Source organism: Idiotropiscis lumnitzeri, chromosome 13 (genome assembly GCF_059441095.1).
Source record: "Idiotropiscis lumnitzeri isolate Australia: NSW breed Sydney's pygmy pipehorse chromosome 13, RoL_Ilum_1.0, whole genome shotgun sequence".
NCBI classification, from domain to species: domain Eukaryota; kingdom Metazoa; phylum Chordata; class Actinopteri; order Syngnathiformes; family Syngnathidae; genus Idiotropiscis; species Idiotropiscis lumnitzeri.
In genome coordinates, this window is record NC_142403.1 from 7,240,673 (window position 1) to 7,258,214 (window position 17,542).

At 39.2% G+C, this 17,542-nt stretch overlaps 1 protein-coding gene across 2 annotated transcripts in view; it reads left to right on the forward strand.

Annotated features, from left to right (window-relative positions):
• The first annotated feature begins 304 nt into the window (after positions 1 to 304).
• negr1 (neuronal growth regulator 1) overlaps positions 305 to 17,542 on the forward strand; it is a 136,376-nt gene continuing 119,138 nt past the window's right edge. The window contains exon 1 of one of the 2 annotated variants that reach the window (XM_088312966.1): positions 305 to 747. In XM_088312966.1, coding sequence (XP_088169092.1) covers positions 587 to 747 — 161 coding nt within the window. In that variant the 5' untranslated portion in view covers positions 305 to 586. The remainder of the gene's footprint in view (positions 748 to 17,542) is intronic. The other variant, XM_088312967.1, reaches the window with a different exon arrangement.

The following is a 17,542-nucleotide window of genomic DNA, read 5'->3' on the forward strand; positions in this document are numbered from 1 at the left end:
TTATTTATTTGAGTATATTTGTTTGTTAGTTTGATTGTAGAATTATTTTTCTCTTTTTTTGTAACGAATGAGATCAATCCATTACAATATATTGAACTGTAAAATAATTTCCCTTATAGTTCATGTGTACGTCACTATCAGTACCAACTCCATTTGCACCATTGGCTCACCTCGTTTTTTCCCTAATAGCAATAAATAATAGGGGTGGTTCTCCAGTCGATATCTTTAATTGCTCCTGGGTTGTATCAATACCAGGCGGTCTCGCTGCTCCATCGCCAGCCACTGGGAACTGGGTTGCCCGGGAAACGGCCGCATGGCAACAGGATCAGAGCCTGGGGGTTGTCTGCTTCTAGCTCTGCTCCCATTTTAAACCGCCTTTCCTCGCTAGATGGTGTGCAAGCCACTGGAGAGTACACTTCCCCTTCCACTGTGGGCTCACAGCATCGAACGAACCCGGGACAACTCAACGCTCGTCCATTGCCGGCTGCGTGGAGCGTGGAAATAAAAGGCTTTCTCCTCAGTTTTCGCCCGAAATTTTGGCAGACTTGGGCAAGAGCGGCGGCCACGTCCAGTTGCGACGGACACAATGATTGCGCTGTCGGATGCTTGCGTTCCTGGTCAGTGGCTAAGTGCGATCCTCCTCAGTCTGGGCTGCCTCTTACCGTCGTGCTTGCCCGCGGGACAAACTGTGGACTATTCCTCCGTGGAAAGTGTGGTCAGCAGGCAAGGCGACACGGCTCTCCTCAGGTAAAAAAAACAAATAAACAACAACAACTTCACTTTTTACAGCTCACGCGAGTTCGACACACTTTAAATTCAACTGGGTGCTTGTAAACACCCCATAGAGAGCTTTTGTCACCCCAAGAGAGGATACAATGGGGTGCTGTTTTCCACCCCCCCCACCCTCCAAGTCGATCCTGGGGGGGGTGCGCTTACTGCCGAACATGTTCCCCGCTAACAACGCTTCAGCCCGCTGCAAGTGCAAAGCAGCTAGCTCGGCTCGTTAGCACCAATGAAGTTTTGATTCATGATTAGTTTTCTTCGGTGGACTTAACAACCTCGTTAGATGACATTTATTTAACGTGATCGCTCCGATAGTTTCTCAAGGCATCTTTAGACGTTTTCGTCCGTTGCAGAGCGTCGCGTCTCTTGCATCGTTTAATGTTTATGGTATGTTTAATGAAGGTTTCTCATGCGGCTTGGTTTTGTAAGTGAATATAATACAATTGAATAGAAAACAATCGCGGGGTTTTATGCAAACTTGGGGGATCGGCAAAGTGTGATGTCGCAGTTTTAAATATGAAGCACAAGAAGGGCTGTGTGGTCATGACTCGATGTCTCCCCCTCTCTCTTCTTCTCCATCCCGAGTTCACCCTCTTCCATCACTTGGGCGACATGCCAGCTGTACAGGTAGCTGACCTTAGGGTATAAATAATAATTTGCTCTGGGTGTGGTGTGGTCCTAATGACTTCATGTCTATCAAAGGTTCCAAAAATATATGAAAATTGTCATTAGAATATAATTTTGATCATCTTGAAGCGATTGTGGATTCTCTGCACTTGGACGTCTATCCTGTTCGAGCTTTGATTTGTTTGGATATGAATATTCTCCATAGAGTACTATCCATAAATGGAATGTTCATGTGATTTTGTGATGGTATTTAATTATAAAAAATTGTTTATTGTTCAGAGGAAACATTAAAAATATGTTGCAAACCTTGCCCTTGGCAAAGCAGCCCCCCCCATAAAAAAAGATAATTAAAAAAAGAGCTGAGTGAGATCTGCTGACTTATTTAATTTCAACACATTTTTCACTGACTATTTTGAATTATGGGATTAAATATTGGCCTTGGTGGTGACATCCTCAGTGGTTCACCTTTTCGGAAATATACAAAGCAGCACAGTGGATCAATAGTTTGTATTGTAGCCTCAGCAAGAAAGTTATGAAGTACAGTACGAATCTGCTGAGGCTTTCTGTCTTTTGTATGTTCTCTCTGTGCTTGCCTCTGGTCTGTCTTTTGTTATACTCTAGACTTAACCCACATTCTGTAAAGATGTATGACTCTAGAATATAGAATCCATTTTTTTTAAATGACTGTGAATTGATGTCTCTCTCTATGTGCTCACCCTGTAACTGACAAGTGATCAGTTCAGGGTGTACCCCGCCCTGTCAGCTGGATAGATTCCAGCCTTCCTGCTACACCAAACAGGATAAGTGGCACTAAAAATGGATGTATGGAAATAATATATACTTGCTGTGGTAGGTTATTATAAAGGGTGTGCACTTGAAATTTCATATCACCTCCAGATTGATTCACACAGTATACGCCCCAAAATATGCACAATCTAAGGCAAGCCTCGATGATATCTTGTTGTACCAATATCAAATATCCGCTGTGATGGCTCAGAGGATGCGAAGGATGTGGAGGGCAAGACTGCCCCATTTCAGTAAATTCTCTAGATGTTGACACGAGGAGATGCCGGGTGTGGACCTGAATACAGAGCAGTTGAACTGTTGAAAGTTCCACTCAGGGTTGCATGTAGTCTCTGATGCCTCACAGTAGCCCGCTGAATAGAGGAATTGTTTGTGTTCTAAGGTTATCATCAGAGTGCGGCAATCCATGCAATGCTATCGGGAGGCAGTAGGCAGCTTTCTAATTTTATGATTTGCTTGGTTCTTCTTCTTACTTTTTGCTGTCTTACTTCTCAAGCCAAACATCATCCCTTCAAAGGGAGCTACTGTGTGCGGCTGTGTCTTGGGAGAAACCTTCAAACCCGCTGGTGTCAGTCTGGGGAGGCGAAAGCTTTGCCTGAATCCTGATTGTGTTTTGCACCCGAGATACAGTAAGCTCGGTGCTGTGAATCAGCTCAGTTGCCTCCTACCTTCACAGTAAGTCTCAGCATGTAAATCCCTCCAACAAGGACCACCTCAAAATGTAGGAAATGGAAAACAGCTTAAAGTAGCTTGGTTACTGTTATTTCTGAGGTTATCAAGAGGGATCTTTAACCTTTGAGTACATGCTTGCACCTGTTGCAATAAATTCTAAATCGCTCCTCTTTCCTCCCTGGCTTGCTTTGTGTTCCATTTTGACCAGAGTAGCGATAAAAGCTGTTGTTTTCTTTAACCACATGGGCTCTTTGCTTTTTATTCTTCACATCTTTTCATTGCTCCAAAGCATCTGCTATAAAAATGTGGATTTCTTTTTTTTTTCTGGGAGTTCAGGGTCCTGGCCATTATTGCCAAGAGAACTCCTTGAACATTATGAAGGTGCCTAGAAGCTGAATGAGGCTGAAGCTGAAGAAAATGTGAGCTCTCTCACAAACTGACAAAGCCTAGAGCATGCAATTAGTCACTGCCACTGGATTATGGAGTCGATCCCGTGAGGTGCAAGCTCTGTCACATATTCATTTCCCTCACCTTATTCAATTCCCAGCACCGCATTACTGCTGCCCTGATTCATGTTGGACCACGCCCAATTAAATTGTTTTGGGCTTCTTGAAAATGAGGAATCGTCCACACGTGTCTCATCACCCTTTTAAGAATGTTTGATTGCCCGAAAGCTAAGCCTGCAACAATGTTTGTAATGGCTTGTGCTGATTACGCAGCATTTCACCATGCATGAGTGAATCTAAGTTAGGCCCATATGCCCGTTTCTTTTGTTTATTTATTTATTTTTTTTAAACACGCTCCCATTGGAGGCTTATTGTTTTCTAGTCCTTTAGTCACATCATCCTTTCCCTTCCCCTTCACAGATTTCATCTCATTTTGGATTCAGTTGACTAAACCTTGACTCTTACTTGTAAATGACTCATCTGGCTACAAATTTGAGGTATACAGCCAGAGGAAGAGCGCCCTCTCTGACTCGGTTGTCACCAAACACTCAGTATCAGTGGCAGCCTCTTCCACATGAATAAGCAGCTGTAATAGCAAATGTCTGTTAATTTAGTCCAACTTCACTCAAATGTGAAGCATGAGATGAGTAGTTCATAAACAGTGACTACATTGAGATATTTTCCTATGATTCAATTCGGGAAGATAGTTATCCATGCGGATTTTCTTTTTTTTTTGGGGGAATAAAAATATCTGAACCTTGTATAAAGATGCAACGTGCTGACAAAAGCTTTATTTGCAATAATTATTGTTATTATTATTTTGAGCCAAACTATCACCCAGAGGTAAATATGACCAGAACAATATTGCAGGGACATGCAGTAGTTGGAATTTCCTCACACAATTCATAACATTTAACACTCAAATCATGCCTGTAGACACTTTATTAGAAACCCTTTTTTTTTGCATGACTGAGTTGTATTGGTTGATCGCCTAGGGTGCTAAGTTTTGTTTCTAGATAGAAGGGGAAAATGCTCACCTGATATTATCCCTAGCAGCATGTATTCTTGGAATTTACCATAACGGTTTAAAGGTGTTTGTGCAACCAGCTTCTATTTTAACAGGTTTGTGTCTTACCAATCACACATTCTGTGAAAACAGAAATAGGAACTATTAAGGGGACATTTCGTCTCAATACAGTCCAATTCAGCGACTGATTTGTTTGCTGTCTTCTTAACACATGATTATGGTTGAAAGAAAATCCCTTTCTGCACTTGAACACTTTTCATCATTAAACCATAACAAGTTTGGTTTACTAAGGCGCTCTCCTCCTGGTGCGATGCGAAATAGGAATGATGAAAAATGTCTGTTACTTGTCAATTATTCTGAGTCAGGACAATCATTGGAGCAATTCTGTTTACCTCATTAGACACATCTTAGAATGTGACTGTTATGAAATAGCAAAATCCTATTGTATTTTTTTTTTCCATTTATTAATGTGACTGGTGTTTCTGTCTGAACGGTGTTGCTGCGTTTCCCAGTCTATATGCTCGTTGTCCTCTTCACAGCTTGCATCTATTGTGTGAATAGACATTTGACCTCCATTTAAAGCAAGTGATGTTTAAAAAAAATCTTTTCAAACAGTCTAGCTAGCTGTATTGTTAGCCTCATGGTCACTCTGTTTCTATCCTGTTGAAACTGCTTCCTGGAGTATTCATCTCATAGATTACTTTTCTAGTACCCACCTATTTTTATAGACAGCGGTAGGGCCCGACAGATTCATTTGCCAGCCAGAAATCTGCCAATATTAGCCCTTCTAATATTGGTAAATATTATCAGCAAATTTGTTACCGAGTGTTTGCATATCGCTTTTCTCTTCATGTATTTAAGCATTTACGATCTGGTATCAAAACAATGATAATCTTGTAATTTACTTCACATCAAATGATATAAAAACTTGGATTGCTCCATAATGTATGACATGTATCAGTAACTAAAGTCACCAATTATTTATGAGATTTGATTTTTACAAGCAATGCTCTGGTGAGCGTTGCAACTCATGTGGAGTGTGTGACCGTTGTCACTAATTTATACACATCCTAAAGTCTATTTGTTTTGAAAAAAAAAAGCCACACAGACAATAGGACAACATAAATTATTAACATTAAGTAGAACTGCGACAGTTAAGACATTCAACAAACTACTGCTAACACAAACACTCTTAACAAGAATTAACATCCTTGTAACTTAAATAATTCAATGCATTGTTCTGTGCAGTGCATTCTGGGAACTGAATGTCTTTGTGGTCATTACCATAGATATGAGCAATAGGTAGATATGACACGCCTGTGACCATGGCGACGTTAAAACTAGTACCGGCAAAGTGTTCTTGCAGCCCATTTTTCTGGACGGCTCGAAAATCTAAATATCAAGGATGTATGTTGTGCTTTGATAGCACAAGCTAAAGCGTGGACAAAAAAGTAAACTCGGTTCAGAAATGAATGAGTTAGGACTCCTTTCCAATGTGCATTGCGTTTAATGGGAACATTGCTGCCATCAACGTTGACGGGCTGGGCTACTACTATGTTCGCTTCTGGAACGGAGCAGGAACAAATGAATAGCTTGCTGAACATTGTGGCGCGATAGAAAGCGCGTCATGAGCACATTTATATTAGCATTAGCTGATAGCTTCTGTGCACCATCGATCACCGCAAAGATTCACAAGAGGCGACGGTCGCTGTTTGGCCCTGTACATTCGGGTTTGGTTGGTGTTTTTTATCCACTTTATTTACAACACACATATCTCCAATTATCCATTTGACATGACGTCATATTTCATCTTCGTGTCTTTTATGTTGTCTTATTTATATGTGGTGCCACCAGTGTTGTGGCTTTAACTGGTCATTGTGTTTTGTGTCTTTGTGGTGGCATTTTTAAGGTTCAGCTGTTAATCTTGTGCTGCTGTGCAATGACAAATTCAGATTCTGAGACACCACAGTTGGAGAAAACGATGTCTTTAGAACAGGATTATCAACTTGCTGGCATTTATTTTGCTTTGTCATGCTTTCAGAAGATTGTCATAGTTAATGTGGTCGCATAAAAATTTGTTGGGCGTCTCTTAATGTGGACCTACAAATTGCTTCTGCTGTTGGGATTACTGGTATTTAATAAATAGTCATCCATCTGTGGATGTCACTAACCAACTGAGCTTCAATGAATTAACTTCACTTTTGATTAAACTGTGACTCAATGTCTCCACGTGAACCATGAAGCCATTGGAGTTGCTTCATCATAAAGAACAAATGAGGCTTTGGCATTAATATACAAGATAAAAACACAAAACGATAATGAAATAGAATCATGAAAAAACTGGGGGTTTAGTATCTTCGTCTCCTTTGGCAAGTCTAGTGGGGAACTGGGACTGGAATCAGCAATCTCCCAATTCCCTTGAAGCTATGTTGCTCTGCCTGTGACCCTATATGTGAAGCTTCACCCCTGTTTTACGGTGTTTATGTTTTGGTTTGCTTCACTCAATGGCATTTTTATTAGCATGTTGCTCAAAGCAGGGATGTCAAACTCTTTTTCATCACAGGCCACTGGTTTCCCTTGCTGGGTCACCTGCATCAACCCCACAGCATATTATTATGTCTACACAATTGCGGCTCAGCCAAATATAAATACTATTGTTCAATTCATGCGAAGGATGAGTTAAAAAAATGCTTGTATCCGTAAAAAGTAAAGTAAAATATGTTTCTACCAAAATGAAAAGAAAACAAACAAAAGTGTTGGGCAATATAAAATAAAATGGAATAATAAAAAAAAAAAACTCAATTGCGGGTTTTTTCATCACAATAATCTGATTATAGCCGACCTGTTTTAAAAACACATTTGGATTTTTGGAATTTTTCCCCCTTCTGGGATTTAACTAATACTTTGACCAAACTTTTCAACCGTTCTCCTTCCAGTATTAACTGTTTCAACTTTTCTTTGCAGACAATTTGAAAGTGGTTGCCTTTGGAGAAAATAGCCCTTTAAACAAACTTCTTAATATATTTTAACAAAACATTTTTAATGTTCATACTGCAGCTCAATTCTGATTTTTTGCTCATATGCAGCACATATCTATTTTTTTTTTTCATCCAGTGTTAGCCGCTCAATTTCAGATTTTTTTTTCTAATTCATATATGGATATAAATCGGATATATATGCAATGCGTCTGCAGTATGACTTCTCATCCACATACATCCTATGCATCATCAAAAGCCAAAAATCTGATTCACGTTGGCTGATTATTGACAATCGCCCGTGAATTTGCATTGTTTTAATTTATAGATTAATTGATGGAATAATCGATTCTAAAGATATTCATTTGTGACAGCCATCGAGGATAATTGTGTGTGCCACTCTAAGCTTTAATTTTAATATACCACTGGGGTTGGGCCAAAACCTCACAAGTCACATTTTGGTTAATTTCACAACGTAGTAAGCAAAGGGCCATTACAACCCCTCAGATGACATCAGGCTTTAGTCAAGCTCTGCTATGTGTTGCAATGCCACCCCTGACACTGAACATCCTCTCTGACAGGCAATATTATTCAACTGTGGGAGGTTTATTTCATGCTGCATCCATTATTGAAGTGGATCAGCATGTCGGCTAAAACCATACAAACAAACACCAAGTCTTTTGCAATGTCCAGAAAGATGGACATCCTGACTACCTTCCGCTGGGCTTCTTTCTTATTATACTGTAAGCCAAGCAATGTAAAGTGGATTCTGCTCATATCTTATTCTTAGCAGGAGTTTTCAGGCCCCGTTCACGTCCTTCTGAGTGGTGTTCGGTGCCACATTTGCTGCTGCATGTCTCTGTTTCAAATGTTGAATTCATTTGCTAGCACTACTCCATTTGGCTGCAATGGCGTTTAAATTTATGTTTTAATGGATTGTCTGATGTTACAAACCATAGTTAATTTCAAATGGCTGATTAAAATGTGCCTCTCCTGAAAAAAAATTTGGAGAAAAAAAATAAATGAATAAAACGTATTGAATCGATTATATTGCTTACTCGCCCAACCCTACTAGGTCGTCTTCTTAACCATGATAGAAACAAACCAAAAAATATTTTATGCAAGCATATAAAATTGAATTGAGGAAAGCTTATTTTAAGATGGCTGCTTTATTTTTATTTTATTTTATTTTTTTACTGCATTGCTTTTCAAACAAACCTATAATTTAATGATCAGAAATTGTGTCAGTGGTCAATAAACAGACTTCAGTCTTTTGTGGAAATACGTTAAAATCAATACAGGCATCCATTACATACCGTATGGGATCAATCCCAGCTTCTGAACCCTGACGAAATAACATTTGCAAATTTACGCCGCTCAGTGAGATACGGGCTTTAATCTCATCATTTTTTGCCAGTGAAATGCATTTTTCTCCAGGCAATTCATCATCTAACAGACTCCAAAAAAATCTTAATTTGTGTATAATCTAGGGAAGTTAGTTAAACATGCATGCTGCCCGAGCCTTTTAGTTATATTTTCTAATTTACGATGTTGTGTGTTGCTTTTTTTAATGTACTGAAAAGAACGTAATGCATTTCTAGACTGCGTATAGGCTCATCGGGGAGTAAATTTATTTTGCCTTCCAAAAATTAAGCATATCTTTTAGCAGTGCCCCTGTGAATCAACTCCTTGATAGAAATATGTTTTCAAATTAAATCCTCGAAGGGAAATATTCTTTCATGTAAGGCTTTAAGTCATCTCAGTAACAACAATGCTGTAATAACAAAAACAATTAAAAGGACAAGGGAAATGATTATTTGTGGAAAATGTAACTTTTATATGTCATTGTATATATACTGTCACATACTGTCGTTACAGTGTTTCCGTAGGGCTATTTTAAAGATGTGTTTTTTGGAGAGACTGTAGGTTCTGTTTTTGCCAACGTCAGGTCCTTATTGTAATTAATTAGTATTGCTTCTCACTCACAATATTGCGGAACCTCAGCTGAAAATATTCAGTCAATCCAATTTACACAATAGAAACACGTCTTAGTAAGCCTCTCATGTCAGCAAGTTGTAGATGGAACATGCTGACATGCAAATCTTTGAAACAAAGGCTACAGTTGTAGTTGTGTTTTTTTTAGGTTTTTTTTTGCATGGTATGTGGATCATGGAGAATCTCAACCTTTGGTAAGATTGAGAGAAATGCTACATTCCTTGCAGGTAGGCCTGAATATAGTTTCATGTGAAAAGGTGAACCTGTTGTGCTATTTTTAGTTAGATATCATATCCAGATAGAACATTGGTTTTGCTGTTCCCATGACTGCAAGCTCTTTTTTGTGTAATCCTGGTTATGGCCTTTGAAGGTAGACTGGGACTGAGTTTAATGAATTAAAGCACAATTCCGATTTTGTTTTGGAAGTTCTTTTGTAGTGTTAAATATCCAACATTTATTTCTTTATTTTGAGACGGAGGTGGGCGTTATAATATTATATATTAAACCCTGCAATATCCATTTAATTCAGTTGCTTTGGCCAACTTCACTTTTACTTTAAGGCTTTGGATGTACATAGAATTTCCAAAGCACCAAATGGCACGCAATGTTTTATTTATTCAATGAAATTACAAAGATGGAAGCTAAAGGAGGCATATATTGTCATATTTGTCATGTGGAATATGAAAGAAAATGATTATTTAGTATTTGTCATCTGCATAATAAATGGTGGTAAATTGGAGTGCCTGCCTTGGTAATTACGAGTAAATAGAGAAGGAGGCAGCAGGACAAAGCCAGATCACTACTAATTTAGATACCAAATGTTGTTATTGCTTATTAAAAGTTGTTTTAATATGTGTACGTTTTGTAAATGATAAAATTGCTTTTCTCTGAATGACTGTTAATTTAATTTTGTATTTCAGATATGGCTCTAACGGATAGATGTTACTTAATGTTTAATTTGGTATGCTAACTTATTTTCCGTGGATGTTAAATCACTGTTACGACTTCTACAGCAGCTAACTAGATCATGACCAAAGTCACAGGGGTGTGTACTGTGTTGTTGGCCCAAAATATATTTGAACCAGTGAGTCAGAGAGCAGAATATGTTTCTATTCAATTTTGTGTACGGGATTAAAACTTTACAGCACACCTTCCTTCAGAATGTGTTCACGATTAACCAAAAAATTGACCACTTCTATTTTGATTGCTACATTAACTAATTTAGTAATGCACACTAGTTGGGCCTGAAATAATTTAACCCTCTGCTGGTTGTTGCCAAACAGTGAAAGCAATGGACTCCCTGCACACACCATTTCCGCATTTGGGCTATGACAGTGTGCTAAAATCCGGCTGCTAGTCTAATGCATAGCAATAACATTGATAGCATCAAACTCTTTAAAATATACCCCTCGTCTGCTGAAATGATGTTACCGTAAATGAGATATCACCTTTCTAATTGCACCAGTGTTTGCGAAGCGATCAATGCATCATATCTGATTTAATGAGCCATTCGCTGTTTCGCAATAAATTCAGGTCTGTGTACTCACGGACATGGACTTGCACGACTTCTTTTGAAACCTTCAAACTCAACTTTGTTTAAAGGGCGCAAAAACAACCACAACTGAGAGTGCGTATAGAGAATAGAAAACCTTAATTGTTACGTTCTATGGTATAGATGCAGCAAAATTCAGGTTATGAAAACATAAAAGAAAACCAATAATAAAATAATAATAATGACAAGCACTACCAGCTGCAGCCTGAGGATAAATGTTCTCATGGCTCAAAAATTTTTCGATCCCTGTAACCGCTGCTTCATGACGGAATGGCTGACATCGGCACGATAGACGTTTGCCGAGCTGAGACGGTGGGGGAGAAAGTGAGATGAGTGGGCTAATATGCGCCTGCTCGCCAGTGTCTGAGCAAGGAGAAATGGAGAAAAAGATGGACAAACTACCCGCGTCATTTCGATGTTGCCATAATAAATTTGTCTAGTCGAATCAGATAACTTTTAATCCCTTTTCTAGGACCGGCTCACTGGTAGACGTAAACCCTACCAATTGTTCCACCAAAATACCGTATTTTCCGGACTAGAAGTCGTTCCGGAGTATAAGATGATCCTGCCCAAAAATGGAAAAAAAAAAAACATACATAAGTCGCACTGGAGTATAATTCAAATTTATTTTTCAAAATACTTGATCAAAAACAGACATTTCATCTTGGACAGCAAGTTATAATATTAATAAAACAATAAATAACATGCTTAATCGGTGTAAGATATGCTAACATAATGACAGTTATTTAGCTGCACAAAAAATAAACATTAAGAGAAAAGGTGTCATATTTTCATGTTAATGTTTTTTGGATACCGCTGTCCATGCTTTGCTAGAGAGGCAGTTGGAATCCATGAAGCGGTAACACCAAGAAGGTCCTCCCGCAAAGTCCTTCATATTCATCAATTTGACAACGACCTGAGCGTGGAGATGCAGTGTAACATCTCTGGTGACTGCCACAGCATGTTGTTCAAGCAGCCACCAGCAAACTCGTTGCTCCAGCTGTGGTCATCTGGCGTTCAGGTTTTTGTTTTCATCTCAGTAAGAGTTGGATTCGCTTTTTGCCATTCCCTAACACGTTTCTCATTCACACCGAACTTTCTCTCTGCTGTTCGATTTCATTTTCACGTCCGCCAACTTCTGGCTATAGGATTATACTCGCAGATATTGTATGTTTAAAATAGATGATAGAGTATACAGTCAAAAAGGCAATATGTAACACACCGACTTTGAATTAACACCGGTATAATATATTTATGGGTGGCACGGTGGCCGACTGGTTAGCACGATGGCCTCACAGTGAGAGACAGCATCGGGCGTGGGTTCGATCCCGGCTCCGGCCATCCTGTGTGGAGTTTGCATGTTCTCCCCGTGCTTGCGTGGGTTTCCTCCGGGTACTCCGGTTTCCTCCCACATTCCAAAAGCATGCATTGTAGGCCGATTGAACACTCTAAATTGCCCCTAGGTATGAGTCTGAGTGCGGATGGTTGTTTGTCTTTGCGTGCCCTGCAATTGGCTGGCAACCAGTTCAGGGTGTCCCCCGCCTACTGCCCGAAGATAGCTGGGATAGGCTCCAGCAACCCCCGCGACCCTAGTGAGGAGAAGCGGTACAGAAGATGGATGGATAATGTATGTATTGAAGTTTGGGCTTTTTTTATTCCTTATATGAAAATGAAAAGGGGATTATATCTTTATGCTAATTGAGAGATTGATACAATATAGGAACTATACATTACATTTCTGATAAGCTAAATGTAGTGACAAGTCTGCGCATTAAAGTAGGTTTTACACACGCGTTCACACACAGCCAGTTTCATCCATCTGCATTCTGTGAGACACAGTCAGGTGCCACAATCGAAATTCCCTGAGGCATGCAATCGCTTTCCAGCTTGCTCACAATCTTCCGTTTTCTCTAAACCAGCCAGTTGTCTTTGGTGGACTTGTGTGGGCCAAGTCTTTCTGCCACAAACCTAAATCCAGGCACTGCCTTTGATTTGAACACAATGCCCCCGCTGGCTTCTTCTCTACACCATGTGAGGGAAACAGTTTTTTTTTTTTCTCAAACATTCACATGTGTTCTTGCCAGCATACTTTATACTGTAGTCCTCACAATGTGAAGTGGGTAAGCCTGTCATCTTTGTTTCATGGCCATCATTACCACAATCCAATTAATAACAACCCTCCAACCCCGAGACGCTCACAAACAAAAGCAAAACTGCAGTACAGTTTCAATATGTTATTCAGACTACTGCTACACAATATGTATTTTTTATTATTCATTTTTTAATCAACTGATTCTGATTTTAATTCTGGTTTGGTCCGTAAAATGCCAGAAAAACATGCCAGTTGATGTTTTTAAGTACAGCTTTATTTTTACAAAATCGAGAAAGTAAAGGTTGAAAACAAGGACATGTTTTTACATCCACCAATGAATTCAATTAAAAAAAATAGAAAATAGAAAAATAAAAATCCTCAGTCAAATAGTTTTGCTTTGTTGAGATGATTTTTACCGTATGTAGTCAGTAAAACATACAATAGCCGCAAAAAAAGTCCTTCAGCAGCTTTGGCTTTCAAAGCTCAAGTTATCCTTCACAGCCAAACAATGCAAGTCCTCAATACATGTGCAAACATCTAAACAAGTTGCGCATAATTAAGTCAGTGTCATTTTTTATGAAGGCTGAAATTGATTGAAATATAGTCACTTACCGTTTTCTTACGTGTGTGTTCAAAGCAATACTTTTTGGAGCTGACGGCGGTGGCTGCACCGGTGTGGGGCCAGACCGCTCTCAATTCTTTTTTGCTTTGATTTGCATGAGTGAAAGGTTGCTGATACCAGCCCATGCCCAAACACTTTAGATTTACCAGACTGATGAGTTAAGGAACGACTATTGTGGAAAGTGAACATCTGAAATAAGACATCAAAGACTGTGCAAACATTGCAAACAAATTGTTTTGTAACATCCATTTGTAGTTAAGAGTCAAATAACTAAAATTGCACGTCTGAGAGCTCTTCAACAGTGAATAGCTGCCTGAGAGTAGCCAGTGTTCAAACACAGACAAACTGATACCTTTCACCAGAGTAATTTAATAGGCAATATGTGGGCACAAAGTCAAGGCGGAATTGCACTTCGAGTATTGCAGGGTACATAAACGTACAAGTGCAGAGAACAGGTTAAGTCTTTACATGATCTGTTTAATGTAGCGGTCCAACAACTCGTCAAATTAATTGAGAGATATATTTGAGAATGGATTATCATTTAGACACCTTTTGAAATTAAAAATTGTCAAAATACTCAGAATTTCAGCTTCTTAAGAGTAAATATCCAATATCTCTTCTTCATAAAGGTGGACTGATTTTCCTTGCGGTGAATCAAAATAAAACATTTGCTTTGACGTTGGAAAACAATGATCAACATTTTTACCTAACCAAACCAGTAATGATCCATCCATTATCGGAACTGCTTCTCCTCACAAGGGTTGCGAGGTGCTGGAGTCTATCCCAGCTGTCTTCGGGCAGTAGGTGGGGTACATCCTCGACTGGTGGACAGCCAATCACAGGGAACGCATAAACAAACAAATATCCGCGCTCACACTCACACCTTGGGGCAATTCAGAGTGTCCAATCAACCTGCCATCCATTCTTTTGGAACGTGGGAGGAAACCGCAGTACCCACACAGGCACAAGAAGTACATGCTCCACACAGGAAGGCCGGAGCCAGAATCAAACCTTGCACCTCAGCACTGTGAGGCCATCGTACTAACCAGTCATCCAATGCGCTGCCACACCTGTAAATGAGTCATAATGAATTTATTTTTGTTCATTTTCTTTACTGTCAATTTGAAATAATGCTACATTACAGGGATAGAAATGGAAAATGTTGTTTAATCCAATTAATTGACAAAATAATCTACAGATTACAATAATTGTTAGTTGCAGCTCTAATTTAATGACTAATTATGTGATAATTAATAGGCAGTTCTATATAGCAGTATTATGGTTGTGCATGTGCTAGTAACAAAATTAAAATATTCTGGCAAACAGGTGCTAGAAAAATCATCAATCTGTGCAGTGCCACTTTACCCATCCCCTTAATTCCAATGGTCATTAAATTGTGATGTTACAGGTTAAAAATCTCCAATATATAGCGCACAGCATATAGATCTTAAACTAGTTGTCTTAAACTCATTGTTTTTACGTGATATTGTTTTATTTTTACATGACACAAAAACTACAATATCACTGTATTGACTGTATTGCCAGTGTATGCATTCATGCGCTCTTGCACGCGCGCACAACTGTCAAGCCACCTAAAAGAATAATTTCTTATGTTAACTTGTGCCAACATGAGATTATGATTTAGGCACGTCATGTGAATTACTCGCTCGTGTTTTTGTGTGCAGCCAGATGGGTGCCAGATTCTCCTTTTAGCACATATGTCTTACACAATGACTCCACCAACCACATGTATGCAAAACCAAGAAGGCCTAAATTAGAAAACCTGACGAGTCTGACAAAATGTATTTGGCCTTAGTGTGGCCATAGCTCTGGGGAAGGCAACTAATTACCTCCCTCGTCAAGCGTGAACTACACACAGACTCAAGGCTCATACCTCAAACAAGGTATTTAAACAAGCGTCAGAATCGGCGTTCATAATCGCTGTCTACCTCTGATTGTTTTGTGAAGCAAGTGCAAATTCACATTCTTTTCTTGTAGAATATTGTCAAATTCTCGTTTTCGAATTTTTGGGGAAGAATAGAGATTTGTTATTAATTTAAAAGATAAAGAGAAATAATCTCTAGTCCACACAAACCAAACAATGTAATTTTGTCTTTAAACTCTCTAACCTAACACGTCAATTCATTTTTTCTCTGCAGTTTCAATTTCTTCTTTGTCACAGTGAATTTTATTAGAAAACTGAGTGAGCTGTTTTACAAAAAATTTCAAATGCATCGGGGCACTCCAGTGCGGTGCTGCCTTGTTTCACCTGCTCTGCTATGCAGCTATGGGCGTCATAATGTCATAATGCATTAACATTAAAGAGGTGTCTGACATGCTGTTATGTTTTCTTTATGAGTTTTTTTTCTTGGCCTGTCAACAGGTAACAAAGCTCTCACATTAACTGCTGAGTCCCCTCTTGTTCATCTCAATATTGTGAGAATATACAAAGCAAAATGCAGCTGTATAAGAAAGCTGTTGCATTTCATATGCATGTGTTATGTTATAGCCTAGGTTAATAATGTAGATGAAGGAAAGACCCCCCCCACCCTCAAGTTAAATCTCCTGTACTCGAGTGTTTGAGTTCATGGTAAGTAAATTGAGTCTTATGGTGGTAATGTAAATTTCTGGAGGCATAGCTTGAATAAATATTTTTGCACATTGAAGATGCCTTTGTGGATGCGACTCTCCAGGGCACTTCAAATGGTTGCTTTTATTTTTATTTTTCCGTCAGTTGAAATGCACAAGCCGTCTGTGTCTATTTATCAGCTAGGTTTTTGGCGTTTTTTTTCACATGTATATACTTTTATCATCTTACGATTAATAATGGGTTTGTATACAGCTGCATGAATTATTCATGCATGCACTGCTTAATAGAGATTTAGGATGGAATAAGAATATTTTGCACTAAAAGCAACGCATTGAGCAGCTAATGAACAAGCAAGCCTGTCAAAGGAAGGACAGCTATGTTCTGAAATTATCCTCAAGAGAGCCTGTGTAAACCCAGATAAGAGCCAAAAACTCCAAAAAGCTTCTGTACATATCTCCACCTGCTCCTCGATGGAAATTGTTAAGATTTTCCTCGGTATATCTCAAGCTGAAGCCTCTCCTAGTTTACTTTGCTCCTGGTGAAGTGACAGGTCCTAATGATACAGCTTGGAGACCCTGAGATGCTTTGAAATTGTGTAGCGATAGCAGTAGAAAAGGCTCAAGGAAAACCAAACGTGAGAATGAAAACCATTTTGACGGATTTTCTAGTCATTCATTGAAATTCTGGCTAGCCAAATTGGACTTGTGGTTCATTTAGATTTTTTCAATACCGACATAGGCGTAATCATCATGTAAGGCAATTCAGAGTTCCGTGGCCTTTACTCACAAATTGTGCCGTTCAGTTTTGCCTCAGTGCACATGAACAATTTCTGAACCTTTGCCCTTTGTTTTAAACCAGAGAACACACACCACACTGCAATCCTTTCCAACCATATGCTTCGCAACCTTGGTCAGTGCCCGCATTTGCAGTGCCTAACTAATGCGTGATGTGAACACGGTGTGCTGTTCATTAAACAGTTTGAAAGGATACAGGCCTTCTGTTTGCTCTGCAGCAACCTCCCCAAGCCCTAAATGGATTAAAGATCCTGAGGTTGTCAGTTCAAATGTGGAAACGGCGGATACCGCTGATGTGTCCTTGAGTGAGACATTAAATCAAAATTGTGTCTGTTACTATCTTGTCGGCATAAGCATTACACACATGGCTATTTTATGAGTCACCTTCAATGACGACTGGGGAAACAAACAAAGGAATCCACAGATAGCCTTGTGAACCAGAGGACAGTCTCGTGGGAATCACAAAGCTTTTGTCTGGACTTTGTTGCTGTTTACAAACTTTGTTGTAATGTATTCTGTACGTGCACAAAAAACTGGTAGTTATAATGTTCCAAAGATATATG